General features: G+C 41.2%; 1 protein-coding gene across 2 annotated transcripts in view; it reads right to left on the bottom strand.

Annotated features, from left to right (window-relative positions):
• BOD1L1 (biorientation of chromosomes in cell division 1 like 1) overlaps positions 1–17,122 on the bottom strand; it is a 54,825-nt gene that overhangs the window by 19,602 nt on the left and 18,101 nt on the right. For both annotated transcript variants that reach the window (XM_068543222.1, XM_068543221.1), the window contains exons 6-12: positions 15,364–15,530; positions 14,106–14,217; positions 13,307–13,445; positions 12,231–12,303; positions 4,397–10,367; positions 2,459–2,523; positions 1,499–1,583 (exon numbers count right to left, since the gene is read on the bottom strand). In XM_068543222.1, the coding sequence (XP_068399323.1) occupies positions 1,499–1,583; positions 2,459–2,523; positions 4,397–10,367; positions 12,231–12,303; positions 13,307–13,445; positions 14,106–14,217; positions 15,364–15,530 (6,612 nt within the window). The remainder of the gene's footprint in view (positions 1–1,498; positions 1,584–2,458; positions 2,524–4,396; positions 10,368–12,230; positions 12,304–13,306; positions 13,446–14,105; positions 14,218–15,363; positions 15,531–17,122) is intronic.

Genomic DNA, 17,122 nt, shown 5'->3' with positions numbered 1-17,122 from the left:
TGTCCAAGTTTTGGATAGATTAGTCATCGTTAGGGTTTTCACATGTGAGCATGAATGGCTTACCAGGTCTTGCGGTGGTCTTCCAGGACTGCCCGGTACTTTTGCTTATAAGGCTTCTGAGGTCACATACTTTGAAGGCTGCCCTTTCAGACGGTTGTGCCTTGGAAGGTCCCCACCCTGACTGCCCCAGATAGTTCCAGGTGAGGATTTATACACACTGCCTTTCTCTTTGCCTTGTCCACCGAATATACACCTACTTATCCTTCAATATTTGCCTCCAAATTAGGGGGGGCATCAAGTGCTTGAAATGAAAATGCAAAACTTACATATTCTTTGACCTCTCAACTCACTCTTATGAAAACACTTGGGGAAATGCATGGTTACATGCATATGGAAGCTCACTGCAGCTAGTAAAAGCTACAAAAACTGGAGACCACTGAAATAACAAATGGGAAAATGCGTTACAGACCACTATTAAAACAAATGAAGTTGATCTGTATACACTGACAATGAAGGCTGCCCACAATATATGGCTGAGTTAAGAAAAAATTATAGAACAGTATAATTCAGGTACCTAAACTGAATCAGAATAAGTCTCAGGATTTCAGCCATGATTGACAGCACAAAGATATCTTCCTAAAGACCAAGAATGAGAAAGTGATTACTTCTGCTGGGGGCTAAAGGAGAAGATAAGAAATTGGGCCTTTGCAAGCTGTGTCTTTGCTCCTGGATCATGCTTTACCTGAACTTTTCAGGTTTTTGAATGCTATGGACTGGATGTTTCTGTCCCCCTCACATGGAATATATTGCCACCCACCCCATATACTGAAATCCTAACCCCCAATGTGATGGTATTGGAGTTAGGGCCTTTGGGAGGTAATCAGATTTAGATGAAGTCATTTGTAAAGTATAAAGTGGTCCTGAGACCAAAGTGTTTGAGAGCCGCTGTCCTAATCCCGTCTGACACTGAGGCTCTCCCCTAAAAAATACTTAGTGGACACCGAATACTACCGCACAGAGAGACTGAGAAGAGGCTATGCAAGTGGGGAGTAGCTTCAGTAACTGGGCAACTGCCAGAGCCCAGGAGCCATGAGCGTGAGGTTAAAAGAAGTGGGAACAGGGGCCGGAGACTAGCCTTTTGGAAGTGAACTGTGATAGCACCTGAAAGGACAGGGAGGGCCACACTGACACATTTGTGAGCTAGAGCAAGGGTTTGCTCCAAAGCAACTTGTTTGGCCACAATTATTTGGAGACATTGGATTTAAACAATTACCTTACATAGCATTGATTGACATAATATTGATACTTCATGAGAAAAAGTATAAGTTAAAAATGAAATAGAAAAGAGTTCCCTCTAACCTATGTTAAAAAGTGAGAGGTAAATCCATATAGCCTGTCGATGTCTTATTACAAGTTAGCTACTAATTTTATGTGGCAATAAACGATAAAACCACATGCAAGGAAAAAGTAATGTGAGCAACCACTAAAAGGAATTTACCGATTCCACTCAGCTTTCTCCCACTTGGACTTCCTGGTGGTGCTGGAATTTCATGATTTTTCTCTTCCTCTGATGGCACAAATACCTAAAAAGTCCAAAGCACCATAACAAATAAGTTAAATGAGGTTTTTGAAATAAGAAGGTAAGTTTAATTCACCTCAAGTGAATTAAAAAACACCCAGCATCCTGTGACAATATAAAAGTCTACTTTCAAGTTTGTGAAATTTAAAGATGAATACTGTCAACCTTCAGAAACAAAAAAATAAAATAAGATATGATAAAACTAATTTCATCCATCAATGGCTCTCCTATTGCTTTAAAGTAAAAGAGTACAACACACAAGGCCTTTCCTGATCTGCCCCACTTCCTCAAGGGGCTCAAGTCTCACCACAGCTGACCCTGAACCACTGCAGTGCCCGCTGTGATAAAAAAACAAAAACAAAACCAAAAAACACTCCCCAAACTAGATTTTATTCTAAGTATGATGGGAAGCCACTGGAAATTTCAAGCGGAGCAATGACATGTTTTTCAAGATAGCTCTCAGGGCTGTGTGAAGACTAGAGGAGGGACCGGAGAGGAAGAAAGCCCAATGGGGACACTACTGAAGTCGTGGCTTAGATTACGTGGAAGCTGTAGAAATAGAAATAGATGGATTCAAGTTATATTTTGGAAATGGACTGAGTGTGGGGTGACTGAGGGTGACTCTTGGGTTTCTGGTTTGAGTGGATGGAATTGATGATGGCACTATTAACTGAGATTATTGAGGTTCTTAGCTTTTCCCCTATAGGATGTGACAATAACAAAACTTAAATGTCTTAAGTACAATTAGAAGCTACACTCTGCTTGCATAGCTATACAGAATACAGGAAATATATTCTGCTCAAGTGTACATATGTCTGTATATGGTGAAAAGGTACTTACACCACTGACAGTTCAGCATAACTGAATTACCAGCCATACCTCAGTTTTCAAGTTGGCTTTCAGTCCCAATCCTCCCAAATCATTCAATGGAGACTCTTCAGTGCCTACAGAAATTCAAAGCACTAAATCAATTTAAGAATTTGCTTGCAAAATACATCCTGAATCAAAAGGTAACAGAATGTTGTTATCTAGTACTCCATGCCCTCTTCCTTTGCTGTTTTATTTTGCTGTCAATAGAAAACAGTAAAAAAGAATATATACGGAAATTCTCAGATGAACGGCAAGGGGTCATTTACTCATGTTTGGTGGAGGGGGTGTGAAAATGTTTTTTTGCTGTTGAGATGGCTGCCCACAAAGAATGATACAATACTATTTGTGAGGATGTCTTATTTCCAAGAATTTTTCTATAGTGATCTACATCAAGTTTGTCCCTAAAAGAAAATATTCTAGGCCACTGTGGTATATTCCCAATAAAGAAGGTGATTTGTGAATAGACTCACTGTACTTGCTTCATGCTGACACAGCAAAGTTGAACATAAAGTTAAAAACTGTGAAGTGGATAAAAAGAGAACAGAATTTTCTCTGCTAGAGACTCAAACCTATCCCTGTCTTGGTCGTTTCTTTCCTTCTCTCTTCTGTCCTGTGACTTCTAGTTTCTCTCACCTGCCCACATGTAAGCCTCCAAAGAAAACCCTTCCTTTCTCCAAGAGGCTGCAAGCTTGCCTTTGCTAAAAGCCCTCCTATTTCTGTTCCTTTAGGGGGAAGAAAAGAGGGGAGGCAGGAGGAATAATAGACTGTAGCAATGGTTGAGTCATAAAAACTTCCACAGTGTTCAATTTACCCTAAGCTAAAATCAATGAAAAATTTTAGTCATTTATTTCAACCCTTGGAACATTTCTTAATGTCTCCTATCTAAGTCCCTACAATGAACAGGACTAAACCTACTGGCCTCAGCCTCTGGAGGCTGCATTTAGATGGTATCTAAGGTCTATTCCAGTTGAAAAGTCCAGGATGCTACAATTTATACAATCAGAGTAGAAAGGAAGACAACATCCCTGATCCCTTCAAGTCCAGCCCATGTGCCCCCTCCGAGTTCTCGCAGCATTCTGTGGTTAACCCTATTCTAAGCACCTGTCACACTGCAGTGTCATGGCCTATGTACTATACATGGCTAGATTCACAGCTGTTTTCCCATCTTGACTATTTATCTTTGAATCCATAGTGGTACCTGGTGTAATGTGTCTGAAGTGGGAGCGTATGAATGACCGAGCTCAAAGCTTACACCTTTGAAAGTTACCAACTGTTTCTAACAAGACCAGCACTCTCTGAAATCTACCAGGAAGGAACGCGTTTCTTTTCCTTTTCAAACAATTCTAAACCAGAAACTAACTCATTTATATGAACAATAAACTCCATTAAAAAAAATAACGTGCTCCCTCGATTAGAAGTAGCCAGCCAGACTGAACTGACACATATTTCAAGTCTGTAAGTCAGATAAGGGTTGGAATGATGCTTGTTTTTGTACTATTATCCCCTTTTATACAACAGAAAACTGAGGCTCAGAAGTAATTTTTTTCTAAGAGGCACCTGAGTACTATGCAAGTTATTTAAACTCTCTGAATCTTTTTCTTCATTTGTAAAATGAGGGTGATTTCATACGTTGTTGTAAGGGATCTTCATTTTGATTGATAAGAAACCTGAAGGTCCAAGAGGTTTAGTGACTTGCAACAGTCCTGCAGACAACACTTGGCCAGCTGATGACCTGGCTCTCAGCCTCTGGCCTCATCGCACATGAGAAGCAGGTCTAAGGCTTTAAGCTTTTAAACACAATTTTAGAGAAGCTTGACCTTCAAGTTGGATGAGAGCTATTTTGTGACGTTCTAGAACCCAAACCATCTTTTGGAAGATTGTCTTAAACGTCCTCTACACAAAACTATCTTTGTAAAATGCGACAATTTGCACTTAAGAGATTCTCACCTATGTTACGCAAATTTTCTTCAGAAGAAACAGTGACTTCAAGGCCTCCTTCTTCCTGGAAGGACATGGTCATGCTGTTACCATCTCCTGTTTTCTCAGCAGACGCCGGAGCAGTCCACTTGCCACTGTGATCACTCCTGACAGTCAAGTCCTGCTTGCATTTAGGAGCCGAGGGAGCTACAGCGTAGGTAGCAGGAAGGACTGTCATATGAGAAGGAGAAATTTCTGATTCTTGGCCATTGATACGTTCATTGGTGGTGGTTTTCAAGTTGCCCTCAGGCCCCTGCTGATCATCAGCTTTTTTAGCACCAGTATTTATGGCTGTCAAACAGAGCACCCTGATGGAAGAGTCCTTGGCTGCCTGCTCTGGTCCTCGAGGGTCGAGAGGCAAGTCCACACTAACGCCTGCTGGACACCTGCCTTGAGTGCTGTCCCCCGACGTCCCTGCCTCAGGGCTTTCATCTTCTCTCTGAACTTTGCCCGCACAGTCCTTGCCAGACTTCTCTGTCTCTGATGCACACCCAGCACCTGCAGAGAGCACGTTGACCAACACCCTGTCGTGCCCTTCCCTGGTGCCCACTGCCACCACGGGGCCCACTTCCTTTCCTCCTGTTGATGGCCCAGGATACTGACAGTTGTCCTCAGCAATTAGGCTTGGCAGAGGGGCCTCAGCCTTGTTCATCTTCGAGGGTGACAGGTCATCTTTTCCTTCAGGGCTGCCTGCAGTCAGCTGATTCTCTTCGTGCCTGTCTAGGCCAGTGGCGGCCAGCACACATTCGGCTGTGCTGGTGGAGATGATGGCGGCATCACTCAAGTCCTCTGTTCCCGCAATGGTGGGCTGATCTTCATCCTGTGGGACGGCGCCCACCATGACTGCCTCACGTCCTTCCGAGGTGCTGGTGGAAATCATGGCGGTGTCACTCATCTCCTCCGCTGGTGTGACCAAGGGATGGACTTCCTCCTGAGGGACAGCGCTGGACACTGGGCCCTCGCAGTCTTCTACTGAGCTTGTTGAGATGATGGCACTCCCATCTTTCTCTTCCATGCCCGGGATGGATCGCTCATGTTCCCTTCCCACAGCCACACCACAAATGGAGGCCTCGCACTCTTCTGCGATGCTGGTGGAAATGAGGGCACACTCATCTTTCTCCTCCTTGCTGGTTGAAGCGAGGGGGCTCTTGACTTCCACAGGTGCACTGGGCATGGGCACATCGAAGTCATCGGCGCTCATCAAGACTGGCCCTTTAGCTCGTTCTTCAACTGCTACAACTGGCTGCTGACTCTCGGCACCTTGGATGGTTGTTGCACTGGAAATGGGCACTTCGAACTCCTCCCCTATGCTTGTGGAAATCATGGCACACTCGTCTTTCTCCTCGTTTCTAGCAGCCGGGAGTTGGCTCTCATCGCCTGACACCGCGCTAGGCATGGGGACCTCAAATTCTTCCACGTTCATTCTGGGGCCTTCCACACTTTCTTCAGTTCTCAGGGCACTTGAACGACCTTCTTCCATGTCTACCATCGTGTTTAGCTGCAGGGTGAAATCATTTGTTGTACTAGTAGAAATCATCAAGCCTTTACCTTGACTTTTACCGCTGGCTAAACAAGCCTGGTTGGTAACGCTGACACTGGCTTTAGCAGCCACAGGGCCGTCACAGTCTTCATTTTCCACAGAGGTGATGATACCTTCATCTGCTTTTTCGCCTGGTGATGTGTGATGAGCCTCATATTCCGGGACTGCACCGGATACAAGAGCCTCATAACTGCCCCCCACCAGGCCAGTGGAAATACTGGTATCGTCGACTTTTTCTTTTCTGGTGAGCTGACTGTCACCGTGATCTGAAGCTGCACTAGTCATGGGACCCTCGCAACCTTCACGAACTGGAGCCACTTCGCCCTTTCCTGCGCTGGTCACGCTGCTTTCCACAATCCCTTTGGCACTGGAGCAGATCTCTGCATCTTTAATGTCCTTCTCGGCACCGCTCATGCTATCAACATTACTCTCATTTGCATTCGGGATGGCAGCCCCGGCCTCGGCTTCCACATGCCCCACCGCAGTGCCAATCCGACCATCCCCTTCTTCTGCACTTTCACAAACGGACACCCCTTCACCTCCTTCTTCGATCCCTGTGCATGTTGACGCGTGCCCTATCTCATTTCCTCTTCCAGTACTGGTCACAACACCCTCCCCTTCATCATCTTCCTCCTTCGCGCCTGTGCTGGTCACAATGTCTTCATCATCGCACGGACCAGCAGCGACTAATGGTATCTTAGTGGCGTCTTTGGCAACTGTGCTGTCCATTGCACTCTCTCCGTTTTCTTCTGATTCGGAACTTAGAGCAAAGCCTTCGCTGCTCTCTTCTGAACCTGTGCAACTTGCCGGCCCCTCCCCATCTTCCTCTGTTATCCCTGTGCTGGTGACCGCGCTTTCACCTTCTGGGCCGTCGTTCACAGACCCGCCTCCCTCCTGGGTGGGACTGGCTCCCGCTGGCGTGTCGTTATCTACTGTGACCTCAGGGGCCCCTGTAACCCTCCGCTCCTCCTGTGGCCCTGCACCAGCTACTGAGCACATGACGAAGCTATCACTTCTCCGTTCTGCTCCTGTACACGTCACAGTCCCCTCAGTTTCCTTCTTGGGGCCCATTCTCATCATATTTCTCCGGAATCCATCCACCTCTTCACTGCTTAGGGACCCTTCTCTGATTTCTGTGCCAGCACTTGTTACCGCTCCATCACTTTCAACCTCGCTAATAAAAGTAACCGTTCCCTCCACGAGTCCTGAGTCTCCACTTGAAGAACCATCACACTTCCCCTCGGAGCCTGCACTGGTCACAGCATCATCCTTCTCTTCGGGTGCCGCGCTATTGACGTCATCTTCGGTGGTCCCTGCAGGAGCCGTCACTGGGTCAGCCACTCTTTCTTCCGGCTCGGCCACAGTGCACTCTCCACTTTCTCCTTCCTTGGTGCTTGTGAGGAAAGTTTCACTTTCAGCAAATCCTTCTGTGACGACGCCCCCACCCTCCTCTGCTGCAGCAAAGATGGTGCCTTCCCTGGCTTCCAGCCTGACGTGAAGAGAGTGCTTTCTGGAGTGCACACCCATCGTGAGGCCTTCATCCGCCTCGATGCTTGTGCAAGGCACAGCCACCCTGCCCTCTGCTGTCTCTGCAGACGTGGTTGTGGCATCCCCCGCCTTTACTGGGTTTAGGGGAACACCTCTGTCCTTCCCTTCAGTACTGGTGGCAATGGAAGTCTTTTCTGCTCTACCAGACCCAGCTGTTGCAGTCTCAGCTTTCCCGCTCCTTTGGTGTAAAACAGAGGATACAGTGTTGCTTTCAGCACTGGTGTCCACCTCACTGTTTTCATTCCTTCTGTCAGCATCAGTTGGCATGTTTTCTATTTCACCTGGGCCTCTATTATGCTTAAGTCCAACAGTTTCAGCATCTTTTTCTGTACTCACACTTACCACCTGATCAACAGCAATGCCATCCTTTTGGCCATTTTCTACAGAAGCTTTAATTGTCTGCTTTGAACTCAAGTTACTTCCTTTCCCAGCCACGTCCATTGAGCCACCTTCTTTGATAACATTCTCATTTTGCATAGTCATGTCTGTTAACTCACTACCAAGAGGCATGTTTACTTTTCCTTGTTTGCTGTGGAGTACAGTGGCCTGGGAACCTTCTGGAATGTGTCTTTTGTTATCCATGCTTGCTTTTGCTGGTTTATCTACTGTGGAAACTGCATCACCTTCTTTGCTGTCACTTGTCCTAGGGCCTTCTGATTCCCTAACAGTCAAGCTTTGGTTAGGGATTTCAGAGTGGTCCACAAGCAAGGTGCTGGCTGCGCCACCTTCTGAAACAGTTCTTTTGTCAACTAAAGGAGTTACACCTGAATCATGAGATTGTTTCTGAGGCACAGCAGTCACAGAACTTAAGGACGGGGAGGAGTCTACATTTGTGGAATGTTCAAGAGCAGTATCTCCTTGGGCAACACGTTCTTCAGTGGGTCTGGTGGTGTTTTTCAAATTCTTTTGTGCCCTGTCGCTTTCTGACAGGGCACGAGGTAACAATCGATGACTCGTTTCAGAGTCTACATTCATTTCATGAGTTCCTTGTTGAGCAGGCTCTTTCTCCCCGGGATTCGGTTTGGACACAGCACTTTGGAGCTGCACTTTCTTGGTCAGGGTGCTTTTATGATCAGCGTGCTTTTCAGAATTACCAACGGTTCCTGTTCCACGTCCTGATTTACAGGCTGGCGCTGCTGTTTTTGAATCTACCGTGGAAGTTCGTAACTCATCCTTTAGAACTGTAGTGCTGGTTTTTTGTTTTGTAATATTTTCTGAGTCAATGTCTTGCTGAGAACTACTGCTTCTGATGTTTTGGGTTTTGGGTACTTCCAATGCATTTTCCATGGCCAGCTCCAGATCAATTTCCATTGGCTCTTGCTCGGGCATCAAGGCAGGATCACCGCTTTTTTTGGGTCTCTGAAGGGAGGAACTACTGGGAGTACCCAAAGGGTTTGCTGCTGGTTTTTCTTCTCCTTTGGTCATTTCTTGGGATAAGCTTCCTCTTCGATTTTCACACAACCTTCTGCTTAATTTCTTTTCCACGACTGAACTGTTTCCTCTGGGCTTTTCATGACTGCTGTCAACTTCCTTACCATCCTTGTCCTCTGATTTATTTTCTTCCTTCTTTTTCACATCCTTACTACTATGCTTTAAGCTCCTGCTTTTGTGCCCATCTGATAACTTTCTCTCAAGTCTGGTGGAGGTTGACTCTTTATCACCCTTGTGCTTCTCCTTTGCTAGTGGTAACTTCGCTCTGTGACTGGACTCCCTCTGTGCACCGTGTGTTGAAGAGGCAGTGCTCTCTGATGCAGGTTCCATACCACTTTCTTCAGAAGGTCTGTCTTCAACTCTAGACTTCCGCAGCCTATCTGGGTCACTTTCTTCTGTGTTCTTCTCCTTATCTGGTTTTGAAGTGGTCACCTGTTTCATGACATTTTCTTGTGATTCTGTTTCAACTGCTTTAAACTGTTTGCCTTGGCTTTTGGATTTAGACTTTAACACCAGTTTCTCTTCTAACAAGCTCTTGGTTCTTCGCTTCTCCTTGTGAACAACCTCTTCTGCTTTTGAAATACTATCTACATTAGTTGAGTCCGTATCACATTTATCCTCTGAGTAACTTTCACTTCTTCTCTGTAATGTGCTTCCATGTTGCTTGGAACTCAGAGAATCTTTCTGAATTTTAGAATCACTTGATCTTCTTGATTTGTGCTCTGCCTTAGTTTTGTCGGCTGACCCGTGTCTCTCTTTTTTGTTGTTTTCTTTACGAACATTCTCATCGGTTTTTATAATATATTCAGAAACTGGTTTACCATCTTTGCCCAAAATTGATAATTTCCTTTCATTCCTATGTTTACTTTTTCGTTCAGCTTTATCATCTGAAGAAAGCCTTGTTTGTTGACTTGGCTTCTGAATATTTTCATCAACTTTCAAGCCTTTCTCAGAAGAGTGAAGCTCAGTCTCATCACCTGTTTTATGTGTACTGTCACCTTTATACTTATGTTTTGTAGACAGTTTGTCTTCTGACAAAGTTTTCTCTTTTTCAGGCTTGTCCTTGGAGGATTTTGTCTCTTTCTTAGGCAGGCTTCTCAAGTGTGGTGTTTCAGAATCATCCTTCTTTGGATGCTTTTCATTTTTAAGTGTGCATTTCTGTTTCTGGGGTTCTTCTGTGCCACCTTCTGACCGTTCCACTGGCCTCTTCCCATCTCTCATGTCAGTCTCTTCCTGCACCCCTTCCACCACAACAGGGGTTGATGTCCGTCTTTTATGTTCCCTTTCTATTTTGGATTCATTTTTGTTTTCATCAGCTGAATGCAAAGACTCTGAAAGTCTCCGAGCAGGTTTACTTGGTTCACTCTTTGCATGAACGTGCTTCAAGTCCTTTGAAGAAGATACTTTTTCCTTTTCACAATGCTGTAAGAAAATAAAAGTTAAAATATAAGAAATACTAACATTAACTTTTATATTCACATCTAACATTTGGGTGCATATAGTACGTTTACTGCTGTCACATGTTACACCTTACTTATTTAACCTTTGCCAGCAGCCAGTAGATATTGTTAACTTCATTCTATGCATCAGGAACCTGAAACTCAGCATGATTCAATAACTTGACACCCAGCAACGAGTTCAGATAATTTCAATCTGAGTGTAGTACCCTTCCCACTACATTGCAGCATCTTTTTAGAGAGTAGTTCTTTCTCCTGAGATGCGTCCATGCATTTAGGAGGCCTTCTTAAACTCTAAGTTGATAAAGCCCACTAGTGCCCAGTGGTCATTAATAAATATAAGCTGAAAGAATGACAAAGCAATGTTCTTTTTAGTCCAAAAGCTGAAAACCTAATGAAGGCAATTTAAAAATTTTGCAATGAAATAAAGGTTTCTTATATTTTAATATAGAAACCCAAATTATTTATGGGAACTCCATGAATTTAGGTTACCTGCAAGACAAGCTACTTAGGAAGCTTCAAATGCACACAATAAATCACGGTAATAATAATGTTATATATAACGTATGTATACGTTGATGTATCCAAGGGAAGATACTGATAGACCAAAACATCCAAACTTTCCTCCCTACCCCACAGTACAGCACTGAGGGGATTAATGTTAATGACTAAGCACACTCTAATAAAGACTTATGGACTAGCTATAATTATTCTTATTCAAATAATGGGCTGAAGTCCTCAGAAAGCCCTCTGTGTCTCTGGGTAAGTATATCACTGCACCTTTTTACATTTCAACAACTACTAATATTGGGACCAGGACATAGCAAGCTCTTAAAAAAGTACTTTAAAATTAAACTCCTCAAAGAAAGAACAGGGATTTCATCAACCTAATTTTACAGTAAGTTCTAACCAATTAATGTGAATAAAATTTTATGAGATCATTTTTCACAGAAATTTCTCATAAAATAAAGTTAAATATTTAAAGATATGCCATTAGAATATCAGGACATACTTATAAATATGCCTCTAATTTCTGGATAAAGACATCAAGAACATTTACTGGCTATGCATAAATAATTACTAAACCATTAGTGTCTCCCTTACAAGCGTTAAGATAGTTCAGCTACAGAGTTATAAATACGGCAGTATACGTAAACATTTAAACCCAGTGAAAACAAAAGTTTATCCCAAGAAAATAAGGCAAAAAGGAGAAGAAATGTATTTATTGAACATTTTTGGGGTAGTTTTATGTACGTATTTTTACTATTTAAAATGATCACATCTTAGAAACAATCTAAGTGCTCAACTAGGGGGAAATGCTTAAATTATGGTATTCAATATAATATACAATCAAATATTATAATTAGGAAGTTACAGCATACAATGAGTAAAGAGGGAACATTAAAAACACTTTGCAAGATTACATCTACTCTACAAAATTATGAACATATGTTGATGAGAAATGGAAGAGAATAAAACAGATAATCTATTTGCGGAGGGATTTTTAGCTTTTTTTCCCTTTTCTTTTTCATTATTATTCCTGGCAATTTTATTATTGCCAAAATAGGAAATAAGAGGTGGGGAAGTTGGGGGAAGGGAAGGGAGTAGAAAAGTAGCTATTATCCAGATAAAAGATCATATGAATCAACTTGCCAAAATGAGGAATTCAGGTCATAATAGGATGGGGGTGCTAGAATGCTGAATGTGATGGATTTTTTATTCAACTTGGAAAAAAACAGATTGTATTCTAAGTTTTACTACAAAGGACTGAATGGCGTATATCTAACAAAAGAACAGTTAAAATGGGGTTTTATTAATTAAGACACACCTCATTTGTTTTGAGGGTTTCTTTGGAATCTTCTTCAGATTGCTGTTTCTTTTTAGAATTCTCATCAACGTTCCTAGGTGGGGGAAAAAGTGAAATATGAACTTTGAATCAAATATCAGAATTTCTCGGGAAGATTAAAAAAAAACCTTAGCTTTTCTTTACTATAAACACTTAATCTATACATAGAGACTTGTGCATTTCAATTTAAATCCTATTCTTGGTCAACAGTGAAGAACTCAATCCCAAATGTGACATGGAACACTCTTGGCCCTATAGGAAAGTATTCTTGAAACAAAATTTCCTGAATTTTGCTTGAAGATGAATATGATATGGGCTACAATTTCATTTTGAAAGTCTTATCTTTTGAATAAACAGGGTAGTTTTATTTATTCAGATCAACTGGAATGAGGTCTATGAGAAAAATGAGAGCTAACTCCGCCCACTGAGTTCTGCAAATGATTGATTCAGCTATCTTCAAGTTTAAGATAAATTTATATAACTGCATCACGATGGAACAGCAAAGTTATAGCCCATGCCTAGACAGCCACTCTCAATCTCTTCAGCTTTGTAATTCTTATAGAATTAACCATGATAATGCAGTGCTAAAAAAAATTTGGCTCGGACCTCTGGTTTATGGGGAGAAGTATGAGATTCTGGTGAAGTGAACTGCCTGGAAAGACTGGAGAATGGAAGCAGTCACTGTCAGTAAGAGGTAACTGAATGTCCAGAACAGGGATACTTCCTGAGTACTTCCAGAGGGTCTATAAACTCTCTGAAACTCTAGGGACAACTGTGTGCTTATGCATGTGCATTTTTCTGGGCAAAGAGCCCAAAGCTTCCGTCAGATTATCAAAAAAGTCTGCCCCCCTCAAAAGATTAGTATACACTACTTTGAAATATTATAGATATTAACACAATGAATTATGATACTGAAAAGGAAACCCTAAGGTCTTTCATAAACATGGAATAACATACACATTAAAGGTCTCACTCTTTACTGTCATTTTCAAAGCCTCTCTTCTGACAGCATGCCGAGAGAATGTTACAGTGGGAATGTGGCCAGATAAAATATGTACCTGGAATCCTTTTTTCTCTTTTTGCTTAAGGCTACCTTTTTCTCTAAAACTTTCCGTTCTTTAAGGACTTCTTTACTTCGGGGTGCTTTGGGTTCCAAACTCTTTGTTGATGATTCTTCTAAGTCCACACTACTTTTGCCTGGGAAAGAAGCAATCAATAAACTGTATCTCACAACAGAGTTTTAAAAACAGTGTAATATTTATTTTTCATTAAGATTTTCTAATCACTGTAAAAATGAAAAATGGCTTTAATATCTCCAAGCTGTGTTAGAATAAAAATAATTTTTTAGATGGAGAAGTCATATTTTTTATTTCAAATGTTCATATATGTACATCTGTGTATTTTATATCACACAAGATCAGTGTCCAGAGGAAGTTCAATTTTGTTCAATGAAATATTCCAGATAAATGTTTGACATTTTAGTTAACATAAAGTATAGATGAATTCCATTATTATCACTGCAAGGCTTGAGGACTCACAGGTTAACAATACATTTTCCAGTGATAATTCATTCCACCATCACTGGAAAATAAATTGCTAACATGTGAGGTGTATTATCTGGTATGTGATAGAATGTTTACTTTAGATACAGAAATATAATTAAGAAAGTGATGAAACACATCAGATTAAAAAGGAAATCTTCCATACCTTAAAATACGTAACTTAAAAAAGTGAAGTTTTATTGAGATATGATGATAAAATAAAATCAAAATTATATCTCATAAGTTATATTAATAGCTAGAAAATAATGGAGTATATAAGGTAGTTTAAAATATTAAAAGTTAACATCTCCCATACCTTGATTCTTAGCTTTTGAAGACTTTGTCTTTTCTGCTTTCTGTTTTCGTTTTTCCTCAAGTTTCTCTCTATTAATTTGCCTTCTTAAAAGCCTCTCTTCTTTTTCTTTAGCCTAAAACCACAAAATATTCATAATTATCCTGACAGATTATCAGGCAAAAGCAAAAACACTTTGGGGAAAAAAGTACACTTGCCCTTCAGATGTTCTTACAAATTAAAGGGCTCTGCAAAAGTGCATATTTACTACTATATACATATGTGCATATGTGCGTGTGCATGTGTTTCAATCTGGAAGCTACCAGAAGAATAAAAGAGAGAGAAGTTAAATTTTTCATTACTCTTAAAGAATGCCATCAATTTAAAGGTATCATTTTGGGAAGTGGTGGCTTAATAAACTGCTATTTCAGTTAAAAGGATAGCTTTAAAAACATCTATGAGCATCAAGTGTAGAGGTAGGCCTCCATAATTTTTTTATTTTCTCAAAAAAGAAAGTTGAAATACAGATTCAAGTGACAGGCTAGTCCTACAACAAATGTGACTTTCTGGTCATGATTTCAGGACCCAGGTTTTAGACATGGGACTTTCTGCAGTCATATTTTAAAGCCAGGGAAAATCCAGTCATTGTGTGTTACTCCACCATCTCTTTCCCACCCAGAACTCAAAGCCTCAAAGCACCAAACATCCTAAGCATAAGCGTAACTCCTTATCAACTAACCTCAAGAGATAAGCCACTATTAACATTTTGGTGCACTTCCTTCAAGTCATTTTTCATGTAGTAATATTTCCTCAATCTATGATGCACAATTTTTCATATTTTAACGTTTCTGAAATCGTAAGCCATCTTAAAATTGATGTACATATACAACAAGGTAGCACTTTTTTTCTCTAAAAAGCTATTAATAGCACATCTTAGAAGTATTTTCAAATGCAGGAAATATGTGGATGGACTGCGCTTCCCTCTTAATATTATGTTAATGGCTGATGTCACCTCTCTTTATGGCTGGATCCATATTTGAGTCAAACATTTCGACACTATGAAACACCTAGGTTGTTACCAGTTTTTCACTAACATTAATCATGATACAAACGCCTCCATCATATGTTTATGTCTATTCTGCCTGGTTAAATGACAAGGTTCCTGAAAGTAGAACCTATATGTCACTGTTCCAAATGCTCACCAGTACCTTGTAAACAGACTAGTCAAGTTTGCCAACCTGATTTAATAGGTTAAAATAATAAGAGATCAAATCTGACTTACTATAGATTGCCGCCGTTGTTCTACAGTAAGCTCGTCATCAGAATCACTATAATACTTTGAATAAAGATATGGTTTGTGAACATAAGCATGCCGTACACTTTTTGCTTTTCCTTCACTGGGATCATTGGTTTGAGTTTTTGTTTTGTTCTGCTTGTTCTTTTCTTCGTCTGGAAGAAAGTCAATAGAAAGATGAGCGCTTCTGTCAATCAGCAATAAGATCAACATTATGCTTGATCAGCATCAAGAGGCAAAAGTAGTATCAATGTAGTTCGAGTGTATTTGTAGGTCTGACAGGAGAAATATCAGTATCTGAACATCCAGATATTGACATTTGTGAAGGCTATAATCCATTTATTTATTTATTTTGGCTGCACCACATGTCATGTGGAACTTCCCCAACCAGTGATTGAACCTGTGCCCCCTGCACTGGAAATGCGGAGTCTTAACCACTGGACCACCAGGTAAGTCCTCTTGACTTATTTTTTCCTTTCTTTCAGCTTCCCACATATCAAAAAGGCAAAGAAAAATTAGGCCTTATAGTTATTTATGTTTCATTGACAAATAGTTAATCCTCATTTGTATGAAAATAGACTTGGTATGAATGCTTTACCACTATTTAATTGAACAAATTCACCTGAAGCAACACTTTAAAGTAAACTTGAGATGTTAATGACAACCTGTGATCTTTCTTTTATGGAAGAGGGAAGAATCAATAATTGGCCCTACACCAAGTATATACTAAAACCCCTGTCTACCTTAGGAAGGAGGATAAGTTCCCCATGGCACAGCAAGAAGCAAAGAAGTGGTACTAAGTACTGCTTAGTACTCTCAAAAGAGACATTTTCTTACTTTTTGGATCCCGTACACAGAAAATCTAGTTCTGTCCAGGAAAAACCTTGAAAAGACTCAATAAAGGATCTAGAATTAAAATTTCCATTTGGCTAGAGAAAGTGGAGTGTTAACAGGATGAGAGCATTCTTCCTACATCGGTACTCAAATGACCTCATGAGGATAATTATGAACAGTGGAGATTGCTGCTAGTTCAGTTTTTTAATGGATACTAAGAAAAGAATGAAAAATGGGAGACACAGAAAAATACATCTGTGGCATTAAAACCTTCTACTTTTTCTCCCCTATGGTTTTCTCTCTAGGTATTCTATCCAAGAGATAGCAACAAAGTTACAAGATGCTACCTACAGGCAATTGCAAATAATATTCAATATTTTTGACTTTTCAAAAGGTCATAAACAATATTTAATCATGTGGTAAAGAGCAGCATAAGGTATTGATTATAAGCCCAGACACAGGTTGGAAATGGCGCTGTGCTCACTAGCTATATCACCCTGGACGAGACACCCTGTCTTGGCAACTCTGTTTCCTCACCTGCACCTATACAATAGTGTGATGACTGAGCACAGTGTCTGGAACACACTAAGTACTTAATAAGTGTTGGCTGAAAAACAAACTATATAATAAAAGAGAGGTCTGGTCTTTCTCCTCCATTCTGGGAGGTAATCTCTAAGCCTTTGGAATGCCATGCCTGAGAGGAGTGTTCTTATTTACCTAGGGTCATGGGTCAAGCCAAATTGCCTAATAGTGTGATTTAGGGTAGGAGCATTGGGTCATGGGGTATCAGTTTGACCTCCAGAGGGGCTGGAGGCTGAGGCCAGACACATGGGCAGTCAACTAGGTGTACATGATGAAGTCCCAATAAAAACTTCAGACATCAAGACTCCAGTGAGTTTCCCTGCTTGGCAAA

Source organism: Eschrichtius robustus, chromosome 4 (genome assembly GCF_028021215.1).
Source record: "Eschrichtius robustus isolate mEscRob2 chromosome 4, mEscRob2.pri, whole genome shotgun sequence".
Classification (NCBI taxonomy): Eukaryota; Metazoa; Chordata; class Mammalia; order Artiodactyla; family Eschrichtiidae; genus Eschrichtius; species Eschrichtius robustus.
Note: the sequence above shows the minus strand (reverse complement) of the source record. Positions and strands in the feature narration are given on the sequence as shown.